The following is a 19,173-nucleotide window of genomic DNA, read 5'->3' as shown; positions in this document are numbered from 1 at the left end:
TAAGTTTGATACATGGCTCATATTAATTTTGTTCTTTGAATATATGGTCTTAAAGAAACTAAGAGGAGCAATCTTTTGTTGAGAGGATTGGATTGAAAATTATACCACAGCCTGTTATAATATGTAAAAATAATTATAAAAAAAAGATTCTATATAATTATAGCCATAAAAAGTTGGGAGATTTCTAATACCACAAGGAAACTCCTTACAGATAAGCTGCAAATTGATATGGAATGCATTGACTTTTTTTTTTCTTCTTTTTTTTATTTGATTATAATTAATTTAATTCTTTTATATGGAAACTGTTTGTTAATAAAATAAAACTATCATCATAATAATAAATACTCATATGATAAGATATGAATAATAATAATAATAAAGATAAAGAGAAAGATATTTTAATAAAGTTATCAAATGAAAATTTTAACATCCAAATTACAAAATTGACTTCAAAGTAGCAGCTCATTCTATTGTTCAGTTCTAAGCCACATGAGTGTAGATGAATTTCGAAGCAAGAACGTAGAGATTGCTTTGGATAATGAAATAAAACTTTATACTACTTAATATTTCCATCAAAGTATAGTGGAAAGTATTATTATTTTGAGAAGGCCTTTCCATGCCATTATTATCTCATCAGACCCATCTGCCATCATTTAATGCAAGGAGGTGTAACCAGAAGACCACATAATTAAACAATTAGACACCCATGATGTCCTTCAATAACACATTAAATATAGGATTAATTACTTTTTTTTTACCCCCATAAAAATCTCACTTTCCTTTCCATATTACTTTCACCCTCTCAAATAATAATAATAATAAATATATACACTTCTTAAATTTTCTCATTTTTTTTATTAGAAGTGAATTTTAAAACAATTAGAGAAGATCGATTTAGAATTTAATATTTAATAAATTGTTATATAGGATATTAAAGAAGAAGATGGGAAAATACGAAAGAAAGACATACACTTTTATCTATATATTAAGTTAGTCAAAAAATTTAAATTATTTTTATCAAAATTTCTAATGAAATAATGGAGGAAGGGGCTTAGCGACACATATAAATAATTTAAGGGGTTAAAAATTATACAATCGGATAGTTGAGGGGGCCGAGATATAATTAACTCTTAGATATACAATCAATCTATAAACATAATAAATAGTTGATGCATATGAGTCCCAAAAGATGGTAACATATTTTGCTAACAAAACAAGCTTACAGTATGTTAATATTGTTGGTACATTCATATATTTGACATAAATTTTTTATTAATTTTGAACTAAATTTTAAATGGAGCTCACACATTATTAATGATGGTTTAATAGTATAATTAATTTAGCTCAAAGAGTATTTAATTGTCATATATTCACTTAGTTAAATCCATGAAAAGAACTTAATGAAAATTGACTCTAAAGTAGGTATCATGGCAATGAAAAATAAAAAAAAGTGAGTGACTCTTTAAAATTAGATTGTTACCACCAACAAATATTTATGCAAACTTCCATAATAATAATTTTTTTGGATAATTTTACTATCATCTGAAGTAATACAATAAGAGGTTTCGATTAAATTAATCTCCGAGGCCATAAGCCAAAGCATATGACAAGATGCCTTAAAGAGATAGTGTCCAACACTATATTCGTCTATTCAAAATTTTTATAATCTGTAAGTTTATTTAATTAATTAATTTATTTTTTGTTCGAGTTTTTTTGTGACTCTTTGAAATTAGATTATTACCGCTAACAAATATTTATGCAAACTTCCACAATAATAAATTTTTTGGATAATTTTACTATCATATGAAGTAATACAATAAAAGATTTCGATTAAATTAATCTCCAGGGCCATAAGCCAAAGCATAGGACAAGATCCAGTTCATTTGATCCTTTCAGAAAGAACTGTACTCCCCCCTTGAAGGGAGACATAAGCGCATGTTAAGGGATTCGTTAGCAACTAAGCCTACAATTAGTGGTTATTATACTCAGAATAAATTTATCATACACCAGAGGGTATAAAAGCAACACAATTAACAATTAGATTTGTTCCAGAAAAGGCTGCTATTAATCAGTGATGGAAAGTATATAATGCCGAGGGAATTATTGAGCAGAGAAAGAGATGGCAAAGTGGTGGAAAATTTAAACATTTTTTGTGCAGTTGGGGAGGTGGGTTAGCTAATTCAACAACCAGTGCGATGAATCATGTGATAAGGTGGTACGGCTAAAGTATTAATTAATCTAAAGCCTTTTAAGTTTGGCATCCTAAGTTTGGCCCAAAGGATATGGTGGTCAAAAAGTTTTGAGATGCTATCTGAAGAAGCTTTTAATTCTTCCTAACTAATTCTTCTGTTGGGAGATATGTAAGGGCATCATTTAGTATCATGATAAGTATTAACTCTTGTATTAAGAGTCATCAACTACTCTAATAGAATATATTCTGAAATGTCTGAAGAATTATTGAAAATTAGGAGCATTTGCTAGGAGTCTCACACTAGTTTGCCTAACAATTCACCTAAATCTACCTAAAAACCAAGCACTTTTCTAAGCTAATTAGATCACCTGTACAGGTGAACACAAGTTGCAATTATTCTTGTTGATCTCCGAAAGATGAAATTTGCATTTGAAACTAATGGGCCATACAAGAAGGTTCTCTTAAATAAACCAAAAGAATCACTGAGATCAAGAATCACTTTCTAATCTGTTATATAACATCCAATTAATAGAGGCAAAAGGCTAGTAATTTTAATATTCCAATCTACAGAGCTACGGCAAGGTTGTGGGTCACCAGATGTCCAAACCTTGAATGTTAGAATGTAGAAGCTTCATAAAATTGCAGATCTCTTGATCATTAGGACACGCCGCTTCTTTCCAATCCAGGTGACCCAAACAGGATCTTTTGATATCACCTTGTAGCCTGCATTAGAGTACAACTTTCGAGCAGCTGAATCTTCTTCATAAACTCTAAGAGCCAGGTTGTCATACCCCCACGTATCTGCCAAGGCATCGCAAGCTCTTAAAAGTGCAGTGGCAATCTTCTGTCTCCTGCAATCAGTTTTAAGTTGATTACTGACTATAACAGAGAATAATAAAGTTGGAAATAAGATGCATCATAGAGGAGGCTTATTCTTCTCTTTGACTAAATAAAAAAGCCAGCTCGCGAATAAGTACTAGGAGGAAATAGTAAAAGGCCTGGATAGGAGAATTGTGATATCTTAGCATTGTGTATTAGTTGGTAAATTTATGCCCCAGACAGCGAATAAATTATCTTATGCCTCAAAGGATAGACTATCGCCGGCCATATCTCGCAAACAGGTTCCACTGCAGAGCTTTGGAATATAGATTGCTTCTCAAGTGTAACATAGAACAAAAAATTTCTTAGAAACTGGCCTGAAAGAGAGATTTGCATAGGTTGGAGCATCCAGAAGAATGGTGTTTCAGGAGCTTTAGCAGGAAAGGCAAGAATGTAGTACCTAAACTTTCTGAGGACAGCAATTCCTGATACATAGATGTACTCTTCTGCATCTTCAAGATGCCTAAGAACGTCGTCATCTTTCTGGACTGTGGCATCCACAACCCCCACAAGCTCTTCAACCTGTGCTCGTAATGGATTGGAAACATCAGCAGGTTCTGCGACCAAACAAGCATACCTGCTAAGGAGGCAATCACTTGTATTACAGGATATCTGAACGATATCTCTTATATTCTTATAACTCAAATCATAGAATACTCAGCTCCAATAAAATGTATTACTTGAGGGTGCAATTTACGAAGTGAACAACTTAGTTACCTTTTTGTACTACTTTGGTAATTTCTTTGGTTTTATGTCACACCATTGATTAGTAGAATTAGTCTTGACCAGTATTTTTTTTCTCTCTTCATTATTTTTTATTTACGAGTTGATGCTTGATTCAGCTTCCTTCTAGTTGATCTTTACAGCTTCGGATACACTCTTATCGGGCATATTTATCATAAACCCAAAAATGAATGACCAATTGGTGAAAGGGCAATGCATCAGCCATCAGCATGTCACTGACAAATTCATGATAATGTTATGAGGAATTAGACATATATCAGGAACAACGCTAAGAAATTTTTATGAAAAGAAACCTATTTCTTATAAGCGTGCAGCAGTTCCTGCAGTCTTCGATGAATCCTCTCGTCATTTTGCTAGTAATAGTATAGAATCATAAGCAGTTGCCTGATTGGAGTGTGAACATATGAAAGGATGACAAATCATTTAGGCATCTCATTAGAAGCACAAAAAGAAATGTAGTTATCTTATCAGTGAATTATCATTTTGTCATCCATAGTTATGTTCCAGAGAGAAATGTGGGTAAAAGATATATATACTGCAAGGTAGCTAATACTATAGGGAGGAAACAAGCAATAAGATTAACAACCTCACCTTTCTGGTGGTGAATTTCTTATTCTGTATATGAGAGCCGAAAGTACTTCAGCCTGACTTGTACAGCACCAGAAAAGAACAAGACATGAGAAATTAGAAACATGGTAACAAAATATAGGAGGCAAGGAGATGAACATAAAAAAGATCCTTAAAAAGATCCTTTTGTCTGAATTCTATTCGATAACCAGAGCTAAGAATATGAAAACGAAATTACTGCCATCAAGCTTATTATATTACGCAAACACTGTTAAATTTGCACTACAAGATCAAGAATATAAATGCATCCAATAATGAAGTTAAAAAGAGATCAAACAAATGTGGCAGGAGAGCTCCTACTCTAAAGAATTCGAAGAAGAGGTCATTGAACAATGCCATTGGGACATGGAAAGCTTCAGCCTGCACATAAGCCACCCTCCTCATCTCTTCTCCAACCTGAGCCATTCTTCTAACACCCCAACCAAACTCCCTCACCAAGTACCCATCTTGGCCTCCGCCAATTGCAAAACTCCCACCTTCCTCCTTCCCCACCACACCCACCTCCTCTGCCGTAGACCAGCAATAGAGAGACCTTTTACCCAAAGCCCTTCTCCTCTCCCTCCCATTTCTACCATGATCAAATGAGATGTTTCTTCTATTGGCCTTGAAACTGTGATGATCGAATTGGGTTTTGCTTGTAGAATCCAAAGGGAAGCCTTTTGCGAGAAGAGAAGTTGTTGGACTAGCTCTCAAACTAGCCATCCTCTTGACTCGAGCAAAGCTCTTGGCTTTCTCCCTCTTTACTTTATCTTTCGGAGATACACATGGATGGATATGAATCAACAAGCCAATGTGCACGAAGTAAGTCCACAGAAATAATTCCTTGGATAAAACTTACTTGAGAAAATTATGAGGACCCACTCGCAAACGCCGTAGTCTGCAACAAAAAGACCAAATTCAAGATCCAAATCTTTCAAGCTAGAAACTAAACTCCAACAACTCAAATCCAAAACCCAAATCCCATTCGACCTCAATGGCGGCAAAATCCACCCAAAACCCAAGACAAAGATCCTCGTTAAGTTGTCATAACAAAGTATTAATAAAATAAAAAGGAAGTTTTACTGACAGTTAAACATCCGAAAAAGACAATATTACCCGTCCACTACCCTCAAGCAATGGACGGTTCAGGTCATTCTCATGTGAAAGCAATGGAGATGGACGGCTGAGAGGGCATTTACGGCAGAACAAGATGGAAGGGTAACGTAGTCAATTATACAAGTCCTTGTCCTTATTTGTTTATTTATAAAACCAATTTCTCGATTAATCTGTCCCTTATCGGCGGAAATTATAGTCTTTTTCTTGGTTATAATCGTTCCCGTTCCTCTCCTACTTTAGATAGAGAATCTGAAAATTCCCAACTTTTTTGGGCTGAGATGCGAAGAAATTGGAGTTATAAAAATCTAATTTTTCGTTCCATTTTAGTGATCGCTTTTCGCAATTTGAGCTTGTTTACCTGCTAAGGATCTGGGCAAGAGGGAAAAGATTGAAACTTGTTGGAATTTTGGCTTTCTAATTGGTGAGAGAGGCATTTGGAGAAGGTTTGATCTCAGCTCAGTTTCTGAATTGCAGTGCAAATTCTGGCTTTGGCTGTAGAATTTAATCTGTTTGAGTGGAGTCATGGTGGCTGTTCTACGATCCCTTTTCACCATTATTGTCTCTGTGGGAGGATTAGCTCTCTGTCTCATCATCTTGTCATTGGCTCTACCTTCATCTCCCTTTCGTTCTTCCTTGCATGGTTATCTTCTCGGAGTAGACAGTTGGAGGAAACCTGGTTATTTGGTTACTAATCTTAGTGAACTGCAAACTGCTCCCCAAGATGAGATTTTTAAGGAACATTTATCTGAGTCTTCTAAGGAGCCGGGTGATTCAGAAGTTGTTTTTGCCGATAGAACTGTTGATCCAAATGGTGCTGATATATCTTTACCTGCGTCGAACAACACTCCTGCGGTCGATCAAAGTATGTGTTTCTTCTCCTTGGTTTTCCTTTTGAGAAATGTAGAAATGGGTTTGTGATTAATTTGGATGTCGTCATCTAAATTTTTTATGCTTGCACCCCTCTGTGGAATTTCAACATTATACTAAGCAATTCACTTGTATAATTCATCTAGCGGTACTCTGAAGTCTGAAGTAGAATCAGCAGGCTGCCAAGAATAGTCCGGCTACTTGGATTGAAGAATTGCAAATAATGAAATAGTCTATGGGTAAAGAACAGGATCATAAACGGATATAAATGGCAATGAATAAGAGATGTCGGAAATGTAAATATGATAGTAGCTGGCCAGATCCAATTGTATCATCTGATAGTGCATTTCAATAGGACTGTGTCTCTATGTAGTCGGATGGACTCGACAAGGAATGTGTTGCATAGATTGCACAAGGATAATAATATGCATGTTTTGTGCTGATTTACTGATTTTTTTTTCCTTTTGTTTCATTTAAAGGAAGCTGTAATCTATACCACGGGAAATGGGTTTATGATCCTTCTGGACTGCTCTATACGAACAATACATGCCCTATCATAACACAAACACAGAATTGTCAGGGAAACGGGAGACCAGACAAGGAATACGAGAGGTGGAGATGGAAGCCTGAAGAGTGTGGTCTCCCATACTTTGATGCAAGAAAGTTCTTGGAATTGATGAAGGGGAAGACTCTGGCCTTTGTTGGGGATTCAGTCGCTCGGAATCAGATGGAATCCCTCATTTGCATTCTCTGGCAGGCAAGCTTCCTTAACCTACATTATTTACTGTTGCATGATGTAATTAAGCACAGTAACGATTTATAGTAGGAAGATGTGTCCTTTTGGGTACCAAACACAGGGAACGTCTATACTGAAAACAAACTTTCGTGTTTTTATACCTGAAGGATTCTTGAGAGATTACTATTTCTCAATAGAATCATGAGACAACATATAGAATCCATGAAAATATACTAAAAGGACATGCCTTTTATTGGTATGCCTTCTGCTGAAGTGCTGCAAACAATATGAAATATTTTCTGGATATCTACATCTTATCCTTCAATCTTTGTAAAGTTGATAAGCAAACTTCAGGTTCAGGGCTTCTTGACTGCTTAATTTCCTTAGAGATCAATTCAAGTCTATGTGCTTGCATTTTCTAAGATTGATCCTGTTATTTGGTCTCTCTCTCTTCCACAGACTATCGATTCACCTGGTAATAATTCTGAATGAGTCATCAAGTTGTTTAATGAGAGAAATCAGGAGCTGACAAAAGGGATGCTTTCGTGAATTTCTTTTGTCCTGAATCATATCTTGATTAAGTGTATCTAATAGATTTACCAACAAATTAATGACACTACTTCTATGTGCATCATCTTAATATCATTATGTTTTATTCAGATCATATTCATCTTTTAAACTTCCTTTAGCGCAAACTGCATAGAGTTCGTCAAGCAAGTTTGCTAACATTTTCTGCTGCTATTTTGAAAGGTTGAAGCTCCGAAAAACCGTGGTAATCGTAGGATGCAGAAATGGTACTTCCGCTCGACCTCTACCAGCATCATCCGCATATGGTCCTCCTGGCTTGTCCATAGAACATCTGATCCCTTACATTTTGCCCCAGAGGGTATTGACAAGGTTCACCTGGATGTCCCTGATGAAACCTTCATGGAATTCCTCCCAAATTTCGATGTTGTCGTTCTTTCCTCCGGCCACTGGTTTGCCAAAAAGTCAGCTTACATATTAAATGGCAGCATCCTCGGGGGCCAGCTCTGGTGGCCCAAAAAAGCTGGCAAGATGCAGATTAACAACATCAAAGCATTTGGTGTATCAGTTGAGACTTGCCTCACTGCTATTGCCAATCATCCAAAATTCACTGGTCTTGCAATAGTTCGTTCATATTCGCCTGACCATTACGAAGGCGGGGCTTGGAACACTGGTGGATCGTGCACTGGGAAGGACCGGCCAGCGACCAAGCTGTTGAAGAATGGATTTACAGATACAATGTACAAGAAGCAGGTTACCGGCTTTCAACGGGCAGTCAAGAAGTTGGGCGGCGGCTCTAGGTTAAGGTTCATGGACATAACTAAGTCATTTGGATACAGACATGATGGGCACCCAGGACCTTACAGAAGCCCTGATCCAAACAAGGTGACAAGGAGGGGACCTAACGGAGAGCCACCGCCCCAGGATTGTCTACACTGGTGCATGCCCGGGCCGATTGATACATGGAATGAATTTTTGCTAGAGATCATTAGAAGAGAGTATGAAGGAGCAGGAAGCTGATAAAAAATGAGTGCATTTCAGTGCCCATTCCAACATAATGCATGATTTGTAAAGCAGCATTTCTCCCCCTTTTTCCTCATCCTAGCCTAACATGGAGTGACTTCTACCGGAAAGTCCTTTATAAAAAGCTAACTTCAGTTCTCTTTGTTCTGAAGTTTTCGTGATGAGAAATGATCTGTAAAATGTTACTGAACCACTTGTATTCCAAATAAAACTTACAAAATTTCTTCTGCAGCTATTAGAAGAAATTTGCATATAGTATGCAGGCGTTCTTCCCTATCAATTTTACAACCTGTTGCAAAACAAACAAAGACAAAAGCTATCCATCACCCATTTTAGGCAAGGAAACTAGCACCCTTTCCTCAGTTTCCTGTCATCTGGAGGAATTGGATTAAAACATCCTGTTTCATGTTATTATACCAACACTTTTTGTTACTTTGGCAAGGAAGTTTATCTTTGCCTTATAGCCAAGACAATCTTATACAAATGTTTGAACAAATAGAAAAAGAGAAAGCACCAACCGAGTAGCTTCACACATATCAAAATAACAGAAATCTGATCAGGCTGTTTGACAACGAAAAATCCACCAAACAAATCATCCATGATCCAACATTTATGTAGTCTCTGTATCTATTCACCATATAAGAATTCAGAAATTGCTGTTATTATACATCCCAGAGCTCAACAGGAATGACCATGGGATCATTCCTCAAGTTTTGATATAGAAGATTTTATCGACACATAGCAGATGTTACAGGTTTGGAAAGATGTCAGCAGCATATGTATTGCCTCTTGACCCAACAACACTAACATGCCTAGAAACCAACTTCTCACAAGTCCTTCCTTTGAGCATCTAGTTACAAGTCCATCAGACTGAAGGATTATCTGCAAAATGGTCATCTCAAATAAGTCAAATCCAATTGGCGTCTATTTCATTTACGAAATAGAGATCACAAAAAATTATATCCCATAATTCAAATGTAATAACCCCAGGATGATAGGAAATCTAGAAATGATAGGATAATAAAACAAAGATTGCATATCACGTTAACAAAGTTGTACAGAAGTTCCTTTCTCCACTTATCGTCATTCTTGCGGTCCTATTATTTGATTATGTCAGCTAGTCAAACAAATTAGACTCACTTAAGCACCTCAAACCTCAAAGAAGATACCAGTCTAAGTTTCCAAAAGAAAAGGTAATGTAATTAAATCTCTTAAAAAGTATCATGGTATCAACTCTGCCACAAATCCCACTGAACAATAACACATGATCCTTTAGTTGTGAGAAGTTAGTTAACACAATCAAAGACTTCACCTTTCTTTTCAGTTTTACATCTTCACATTCTACTGAAATAGTAACTTTAAAATTTAGGAATATTAATAAAACATTCTAATTAGTGAGACAATTATTCACTTGCAGATGGTCGTGCTTATATCGAACTACAATTTGGAGAACTAGTATATAAGCTTCGGCCTTGTCAACCTTTTGCAAATTCCAAACCAAAATAACTTAATAAAACATCTGAAGTACATGATCTGATTAGCCATATAAACTCGTTAGCAAAACCACGAAATCTTTCGAGTAATCTTGCAGATGAAAGAATAGGGAATATAAAATTAAGTCCACCATAACTACGTCCTGTTACAAGGACCATCTTCTTCATTCAGAATGAAGAGCCAAGTTTCAATTTTTTCAACGCACACAGGAATGCCCATTATGATTATAGAACGAAAGGAACAAATTTTTCCATCGCAAACCATGCCAATGACATAATCTCAAGCTTCTCAATCGATTAACGAAGAGAGGAATCCAGATCAATACCGATCGTGAAGGACGAACCCGTGATAGGAATCACTGGGTCCCCACATGGGAGCAGCAGCGGCTGGTCCCGGCCCCGCCCTCCACACCGGGCCGCGGATCACCACGGCGGGCCCCGGCGTCCACGTCGTGATCGTCGTCGCTGCAGTCCTCGTCAAAAGGCAGCTGCTTGTGGAAGATGCAGCACTTCTTGGAGCTCTTGCGGTTGAGGAACTCGTTGTCAACTGTTCCCTCCTTCCACGACAACTTCTTCTTGGCCCGCTTCAACCGGAGAACTACGGATTGTGTAGGACGAGAGGAGGAGGAAGAAGAAGAAGAAGGGCAAGGCTCTTCTAGTGTTAGGGTTAGGGTTCCGATGGAGGAGGGAGAACGGGGCGCCATTTGGGATTCGAGATGCCGGAAGCTAATCTCTCTAATTAATCTAATTCGGTCAACGACTGGGATCCGAATACAACACTCTCGTCGTGTGATTAAAGTAACAAAAAAAAGTATTGAGAACATTATTTACTCATGCTATTAGGATTGTCAACATAAAAGAATTGTTGTTAGGAATGATGGAGAATAATCAACAATAACCTTGCCTTTTTATTCAATTTTTTACATTTTTACTCCCGAGTGCTATTATAAATTCCAAATGCAAACATAATTCTGCACCCAGAAACAATACCCTCAAATGCATCTCAAATTCTCAGCAAAGAGAGCTGCAGTTGTTGCACTTGAGACTAAGGAGAGGGCAAGGCATTGTGTTGTTGATCATGAGGGGGCCACTCTATCCCTTCTCTTGAGCAAGGAAGAGGTGCAGGTTGAGCAAGATAGGTTGGACATTGCTGTCCTGGCATCAGTACTGAGAGATTGGAAGGGAACGAAGTCTTCTTCACCTGCATTACCAAATTACGTTGCTAAATCCATTGCATGAGCTATAAACTTAGACGATGAATTAGCATTCGATCGACGACTTACTGTCGATGAATCTGAAAGTTTCTGAACTGAGTTGTTCTGAGCCTGAGGTTGTGCATTCTGGGGCTGAAGAACAGAGGCTCTTGGTTTAATCAGATGCTCAAATATTGCCATGATGAGGAACAGAGCGATCAAGATGGCTGTGGCAGCAAAGCCGAAGGATATGGCATTAATCGATGTGTCGAAATCCTTCCAAGAGGTTTCTCTGTCTGTTGGTTCCGACGCGGTGGGATCTCCATTCCATGAGATTGATCTCTCTATGAAGCTAGTCATGTTATTTGGCCTCTATTCACATTCAGATATCAATTCACTTGGTTCAATTAGTGGCCATGAATACTCATGATTAAGGCATGCAAGTCATACTATACACAGATAATTAAAATACTTCAGAAGTCATCATTTTTTTCCCTTGACATACATTATCATTCTTGCTTTCATTTTATTTTATTTTTAAACAGATCAGACAATAAAAAATATCTGTGATTCTACTAGTTCATTTGATAGAAATCAGAATGGTCATCTGAGAAAAAAAAAAAAGCCTGCCGCAAAAGTTGCAGTGTTGGTCATGGTACTTTAGAATCATTATAATGCAAGAATCAGTTGTCAGGAGATAAATCTTACAACAGCATTGACAGAAATCTTGCGAAATTCTACGTTACTTATTATTTTTATTTTTATTTTTCCTTTGACAACGAATCCAAGTTCCATGAAATGCAGCAAAACAGAATCAGAGCAAGGCTGCTAATGGATTGAGAGGTGAAGCATGAAATAATTCAGCGAAACGAGTACCGCAGTAAGCAATGTAAGTAAGGGGACACCTGTTTTCGGCTTCTTCGAATCCCACTTCAGATGCTGCTTTGGTTTCAAGAAATTCCACGAACAGTCTGCAATCAGCGACGAGTTTGAACAAGTGCTTTTATGTCTTCAGCGTCCTTCTTCACCTTTTTCTGGTATGTGAACTTCTTCTATTCTCATTACAGGGCATATATTTTTCTCACAAGAGAAAGATAAGGGCTACTCTGAAGGTCAGGACTTGCTATATAAGAAGCCAATCTCTCATTCCAGTGGATCAGGAAGGCATTGTCATGGTGGACTCAAGAGACAAGGAGAAATAGGAGATAGAGAAGAATGTAGTGCAACCTTTCCACTACCACTCATGCAGAGAAAAGCTGATACACAACTCTACACAAGCTAGGAATCTATGTGCAAATAAAGGGTTCAAGCAAGATAGAGAATGATTTCAAAATCACAATTTTCAGTTTCACAGTCACAAGAAAATGACTCCACATTGAAGAGATGTCATGATTCAAGAGAAGAAAGACAAGCTTTGCCTCAAAAGACTCGAAAAATTCTCGGCATGGCAAGAAACAAAAGAGACTCAGGTATAGGAGCCAATCAATCTCTTACAGTACTCTTTCAAAAAATTTATCCTTGGTGATGATGCCTGCTATGAGGATCCAAAGGCCTTTATCAGAAACAAGAAAGGCCAACGAGAAAAATTGGAATAGTCAAAGGAGATTAGCAACAGTTAAGCATCCTTTGCTTCTAACTAAAAGATAACTTTAAGAAGAAGAAGAGAAGATACAAGCAAGGAGTGCGATAATAAACAGTGAAGCATGGACTCATTAGGGAGGATATCATGTAGCCTGGGGCCACCAACAAACATGGCAATGACTATGTTCCAGGAGATGGTGACTGATGAGAAACTTTTTTGACAATTTCAAATGATGAACTTTTTGATGGAAAACATTGCATGCTATCTTTTTCATATGTACCCAAATCTTTTCTTTTATTGAGTCAAACTAGACATTTTAACTCTTTTAAACATACATGAAATTTGAGATGTGAAAATGAACCAAAAACTTTTTTAAAAAATCGGTTGACTGGAGAAGAGTCCAAGACCAGCTCATGGACAATTCAGACTGATGAATGGAACAAAATTCTCTTGTCCAGAGTTTCAGTAATGCACAGACTACTAATTCAATGCAAAAAGTGAAGGCCCCCTCCCGCCCGGCATTTATTGTGAGTTTTTGGTCTTGTTTTCTTGCATGAAAACCACAAGATAAGGAGCCATCCAAAGAAGTAAAAAAGGGAAAAACAAAGAGCCTTATGGAAGAGTAACTATAGAATTAGGAGGCCTAAAAGCGATTATTAAAGCCAAGGTTGAAAGCAAGGAGAATGATAAGGTTTGCATCAAAAGAATGATATAAAAACTAAAAGAGTATGATTAATTAAGAAAAACTTGAGGTAAAAGTAATTAAAGGGAAAGGGAAAAGGTAGACGCTTACTTGGGTCTTGGGGGCACCAGACCTCTGTCCCCTTCCCATCAAAAGAAACAAAAGGTGGTCACTGGTCACTAAATTTTTTTTTTATCATCAAAAGATCACTGGTCACTTAGTTGAAGCTACTACTTTAATGAGAGAGAGAGAGAGAGAGAGAGAGAGTAAAAAACAAATAGTTGCTTTCACTGAGAGTTGAACTCAGGACCTCCCGCTTACTAAACGGGTGCTCTAACCAACTGAGCTATGAAAGCTTTGATAAGCTTGTTTTGTTTCATATAAATTATTATTATTTAATCTGCAATTGAAAGTAAACATGCCATGCTGCTATGGTTGGATTATGTCAGAAAATAATTTCTTTTATTTTATTTCATGAACCAGAACCAGCAAGATATGGAAATTAAAGCAGGATTAACAGCTTGATTGTGTATAATGTAATGGTGTGATGTTTCTATGCCAATTTATATGCTAGCTATTCAATGCCATAAAGAAGAAACATACATAAATATCTAATGAATACGTGGGAAAGCATGTAATGCAGTCTTATGTTATTCGGACTATATATATCAATTTACATAAATGCGAGTGGTAATCTTTGTTCACACCACACACATAGCCTCTCTTTTCTTCTTGCTTTCTTTCTTTCTTTCTTTCTTTCTTTCTCTTTTGGTCAAAGCTTTCACAACTCATACCAAGTCTTTGTCCACGTACGAGAGAGGTTAACTATCCATAAATTAAGTTTGCCCACGTACGAGAGTGGTAGGCCCTGTTAGGATTAATCATCCATTAATTAAGTTTGCTCTATTGTGATCTCCCTCCTCATGAGGGAAGGCATCAAAGTTGTTGGTTTTTGTCTGAGGAAAAATGAGTGGTTTTGTCGTGGGTGCTCCAAAGATTGTGGATTAGTAAAGTAAATTATAGTTTATCCTATTAGTTTGGTTCAAATTTAGTTTATCTTATATATTTTAAACTTAAGTACTTAAATTATCTACAGAACTCGCTGTAAATTGTCAGCATTAAATGCTTAACTTTGAAATAGATAAAGATAAACTGCATTTTATCAAGAGAAAGTTGCACTATGGTAAGATTAATACAACATATCTCTATCTTCTTTTTTTCTCATTCTTCTTTAATACGTGCACTAGTTAATATGAAGACGACCAGGGCGTCTTGCTTTCCGAGAGAGAAGGAATAAATAAAGGAGAAAAAAAAAAACAGGAAGGCCAATCGTTTCTTTCAGAGGAATAATTCTCCCTCCACTGGGTTTCAAGATCACAGCGTGCATTCATATCAAGGGATTTCCATCAGGAAGTCTTAATCCAATAAGTAATTGAAGGCTAAATAATCTATCAATTTTTTAGATTTTTGTATGTATACTGTTGAAAAAATTATTTTATTTATTTGTATACTACATGTATGTGTACATATACCTCTTAAAATATATATTGTTTGTATAGATATACTCCTAGTTACTTTTCAAAATGGAGTACATATATATTTTAGTTGAAAAGAAATAAAAATACTCTAAGTTAAGAGAAATATTTGAAAATTAGAATACAAATATTTATATCTCGTGCAGAATATATATATATTATATATATATATATATATATATATATATATATATATGCAAAAAAAATGTCTTAATTTTTTTTTTAAAAAAAAAGGGAGAGGATTTGGTAACAACCATGATCACATCAGCACTTACAATTTTTTTATAAAGAATTCGTCTCGCCTACCAGAAAGAGAGAGAGAGAGAGATAGAAAATTAAATGCAGAATATTTCAAATGATCGACCTAGTCCTTGGTCTTACGTAGTCCACGAACCCGTGTCTGCTGTATGCCTTCTTCCTCCTCCCACTGAACCAAACCTACCATTTCGAGACACATATTTTTATAGCTAGATGTCAAATTAATGACTTTTATGGTTTGAAACTCGATCTTGTCGATCGACGTTATTACCATGAAATACTCCTTCCCGATCCTTACTCCAATCCAAACACGATGTTTCTTTCATTACATCTCACAATTCTCCTTCCCTTCCTCCTCATCATCGTCGTAACCCCCTTCGCCGTATCTTCTTCTCTCTCTACTCTCGCCATCTCCCACATCTCCAACAATATCACACTAGTCTGCGCCCTCGTGCCGGCGTCGTCGCCGTGTCAAGCCAGTGAGCTCAAGTGCACCAGTGTCCCTTACAAGAGGGAGAAGTCGTATTCCTCCGGCGCAGTACCTTTCTCGGGGATCGCCGCCGGCGACGACTTCTTATGCGGCATCACGACGCGCCCCGACAAGACCGCCACCATGCGATGGTGGTCGTTCGCGGAGGAGGAGCCAGAAGGCAAGAGGGTCTACCGTGGTCCGGCCTTAGGGTCGCTCGCCGCCGGGGACAAGCACGTCTGCGCGCTAGTCGGGAAAGGGAATAGCCTGACATGCTGGCGGTGGCCGGAGTTATCGTTCTCGGCTGATAACTTTACCGACATCGCCGTCGGGAGGGACTTCGTTTGCGGGCTGACGGATTCCGGCGCGATCAAGTGCTTCGGCGAGGAGGCGGAGGTCGTCGGGAAGGAGCCGGCGGGGAATTTTAGCATGCTCGCGGCCGGGTCGTGGCACGTGTGCGGGGTCACCACCGACGGGAATTTATTATGCTGGGGTGCCGGAGCTCCGGCGGTGGAGAGAACCCCACCCTCTATAATCTCGTTGGAATTGGGATTGAACACGACTTGCGTCCTCTGCGGCAATGGAACAGTGGACTGCTGGGGGAAGAACTCGGCGCTGCCGAAGGCGATCGCCGACCTGGAGTTTGTGGCAATCGAGGCGAAGGGCGACGCGGTTTGCGGCATCTTGATGGCGAACTACTCCGTCGTGTGCTGGGGGAGTAGTAGTTTCCAAGACAAACATATCGTCGTCTACGAGCGCGTTATGCCTGGATCTTGCGCCCCGGCATCCACCTGTAAATGCGGCATCTTGGGTGGATCCAACGATATGTGTCCAAGAAGCAGCGATGTGATCTGCAATCCTTGTCAAGTTCTCCCAAGTGTTAAAGCGAGTAGTTCCATTGTTCCTGCCAATCGGAGATTGAAGAAAGTTTTCTTCGTCGTCGGCGCCGCCGGTATCAGCTTTGGTTTGGCGGCGTTGATAGTGTCATTGTTATATCATATCTATTCCCGTAATCGGCTTGACACGCGAGTCCACGACGGGATGCCGCTGACTCCAGCAGCGTTGGCAAAAGGCGGCCACGGCTGTCGGGAGTTCTCCTTGGCCGAATTGTCGGAGGCCACGGATGGCTTTTCTATCGCGCGCCGTGTCGGCTCGGGAAGTTTCGGCTCTGTCTACCGGGGTACGCTTGCCGATGGTGTTGAGGTCGCCATCAAACGCGCTGAGAGGATCTCGGCCCGCCGCCGCTGCCGCGACGCGGAGAGCGCGTTCCTGTCGGAGCTCGTCCTCCTCTCACGCGTCCACCACAAGAACCTCGTTAGCCTCCTCGGCTTCTGCCACCACCATGGCGAGCGCATCCTCGTCTTCGAGTTCATGTCCAACGGCTCCCTCCACGACCACCTCCACCACAACGACCACCACCTCTCCACGTGGGCGGCGCGGCTGAGCCTCGCCCTCGACGCGGCCCGCGGGCTCGAGTACCTGCATACCTACGCCGTGCCAGCGATAATCCACCGTGACGTGAAGTCGTCGAACATCTTGCTCGACGGCGAGTGGAACGCCAAGGTGTCCGACTTCGGGCTGTCGCTAACGTCCGCCAGAGAGGAGGAGGATACGTCGGGGGCTGCCCAGCGGCCGCGGCCGCCGACGGCAGGGACTGTGGGGTACATGGATCCGGAGTACTACAGGACGGGGAGTTTGACGGAGAGGAGCGACGTGTATAGCTTCGGAGTAGTGCTCTTAGAGATCTTGACGGGGCGGAGGGCGGTGGAGAGGGAGGAGGAGGAGGTAGTCAACGTGGCGGAGTACGCCGTCCCGTGGGTGGAGGCTGGGGAGGTGGGGAAGGTGGTTGACGAGAGGGTGGCTGCGCCGCGAGGAAGGGAAACCGAGGCGGTGGCGAGGCTGGCGGCTTTGGGGGCGGAGTGCGTGAAGGGGCGGCGGAGAGACCGGCCGTGTATGAGCGAAGTGGTGGCCGAGCTGGAATGGGCGGTGAGCCTATGCCACCCCGGCGACGAGGAGGAGCCAAACCAGGACGAGATGGAAGACGGGTCGGAGGTGTCCGAGTCCAACTCGTATCGACACGTGTGAAACCCGGTGTGGCATCACCGGGTTCACACGTACCCAACGGTCGATTTCATTTGTGTTCATTTCTTTCCTCCATTCATATTTTTGCAAGCTGTAAATGATACACTTTTGACGAGGTTGACAATTAAATTTAACCCTTTTTCTCTTTTAAAGAAAGAAACAAATTTTGAAGTAGCTTTTAGATATTCCACAAGTTTTTCCAGGGGAAGGGAATGTAATTAGATATATTTTCAAGGGATGGATTTTTTGTGGTTTAGAAAGTAGGAGGAGGAGGAGGATATGCTTGACATGCAAGCAAGCAAGCAAAGTTTTTTAAACACAAGATGCTTACACGTTTGAACAAATCTTAAAGAAAAAAAATATGTCTCAGATATCACAGCTGTCGTCACGACTCTAAATATTCCGATTTGGCATCTCTTATCAGTAATTACTGAAGAAGAGATGAAGTCAAAGGAATACTTTTTAGATCAATATAATAAATTCATATCATGAGCCGTCTTTGTTTTAAACTCTCATCTATGCGTACTATTCAAACTTGCCATTTTATCTAAAGATTATAACGAGACTAATCCTTTCTCCTGTAGAAAAGAAGAGGGCATCTTAACCTCTCCTCTCATCTATGGTTGACATTAGGTGAGATGATTCTTAATCTCAATCTCTAGAATTCAAAATATTACCAGCTTTGCTTGCTGGTAAATCCAGTCAGTCAAAATTATTAGGTGAGCACTTCTCATGAAGAAGGGAGATGGAGACATCAATAGGATGTTATTTGAATAAGTATGGGAAAAAAGGCAAAGAAAAAAAAAATCTGGGTGTTATTGTAACACCCCAAAATATTATATAAAAAAAAAAAAAAATTCCGGACGCACGCGCCGAGCACGTGCGTCACGGAAGCCTGCGCACCCCGTCCTCCCTTCTCCTTCTTCTTCCCTTTCCCTTGCAGTGCACGCCACCTTCCCCATCTCTCTTATCTCTTCCCCCCACCGCAGCCTTCCCGCAGCCCCCTTCATTCTCTTCTCCACCTCACTACCCCTCTTCCTCTTCTCTCTCTCGGGTTGCCGATGCCGGTGCCGACGGAGCCCGGACCGAGAGCCTTCAAGCTTGCCCCCCACCTTCGGTAAGCCCTCCTCCCTTCCTTCCTTTCTCACCTTTTTCTTCCCCTCCTCGGCCTCGCACTGCGCCGCCGGCCTCG

At 39.8% G+C, this 19,173-nt stretch overlaps 3 protein-coding genes, 2 long non-coding RNA genes and 1 other non-coding gene across 6 annotated transcripts; 2 read left to right on the top strand and 4 right to left on the bottom strand.

The window, feature by feature from the left end:
* Positions 1-2,674: 2,674 nt before the first annotated feature.
* Positions 2,675-5,306, bottom strand: LOC140787147 (GCN5-related N-acetyltransferase 10, chloroplastic). The gene is made up of 4 exons (XM_073135926.1): positions 4,742-5,306; positions 4,406-4,458; positions 3,471-3,647; positions 2,675-3,042 (listed from the first exon to the last, which is right to left on the bottom strand). The coding sequence occupies exons 1-4, from the start codon at positions 5,141-5,143 to the stop codon at positions 2,823-2,825; spliced, it is 852 nt and encodes a 283-aa protein (XP_072992027.1). The 5' UTR covers positions 5,144-5,306; the 3' UTR covers positions 2,675-2,822.
* A 402-nt stretch (positions 5,307-5,708) lies between these two features.
* LOC140787144 (protein YLS7-like) lies at positions 5,709-8,945 on the top strand. Its single transcript, XM_073135924.1, has 3 exons — positions 5,709-6,398; positions 6,883-7,160; positions 7,890-8,945. Exons 1-3 carry the CDS (start codon positions 6,059-6,061, stop codon positions 8,682-8,684), a joined length of 1,413 nt encoding a protein of 470 aa, XP_072992025.1. The 5' UTR covers positions 5,709-6,058; the 3' UTR covers positions 8,685-8,945.
* A 341-nt stretch (positions 8,946-9,286) lies between these two features.
* On the bottom strand, positions 9,287-10,949 carry LOC140787146 (uncharacterized). The gene is made up of 2 exons (XR_012108762.1): positions 10,507-10,949; positions 9,287-9,569 (listed from the first exon to the last, which is right to left on the bottom strand). It is a non-coding gene; the product is annotated as an uncharacterized lncRNA (long non-coding RNA).
* A 119-nt stretch (positions 10,950-11,068) lies between these two features.
* Positions 11,069-12,902, bottom strand: LOC140787145 (uncharacterized). Its single transcript, XR_012108761.1, has 3 exons — positions 12,279-12,902; positions 11,464-11,745; positions 11,069-11,381 (listed from the first exon to the last, which is right to left on the bottom strand). It is a non-coding gene; the product is annotated as an uncharacterized lncRNA (long non-coding RNA).
* A 1,017-nt stretch (positions 12,903-13,919) lies between these two features.
* TRNAT-AGU (transfer RNA threonine (anticodon AGU)) lies at positions 13,920-13,993 on the bottom strand. The gene has a single exon. It is a non-coding gene; the product is annotated as a tRNA-Thr (tRNA).
* Positions 13,994-15,561: 1,568 nt separating this feature from the next.
* Positions 15,562-18,145, top strand: LOC140785494 (serine/threonine-protein kinase-like protein CCR4). Its single transcript, XM_073133335.1, has one exon. The coding sequence runs from the start codon at positions 15,744-15,746 to the stop codon at positions 17,982-17,984; it is 2,241 nt and encodes a 746-aa protein (XP_072989436.1). The 5' UTR covers positions 15,562-15,743; the 3' UTR covers positions 17,985-18,145.
* The last annotated feature ends 1,028 nt before the right edge of the window (positions 18,146-19,173 follow it).

Source organism: Typha latifolia, chromosome 4 (assembly GCF_019914945.1).
Source record: "Typha latifolia isolate L0001 chromosome 4, TyphaL0001v2, whole genome shotgun sequence".
Taxonomy (NCBI): domain Eukaryota; kingdom Viridiplantae; phylum Streptophyta; class Magnoliopsida; order Poales; family Typhaceae; genus Typha; species Typha latifolia.
The sequence above is the reverse complement of the archived record's forward strand: the minus strand, read 5'-3'. Positions and strand labels throughout refer to the sequence as shown.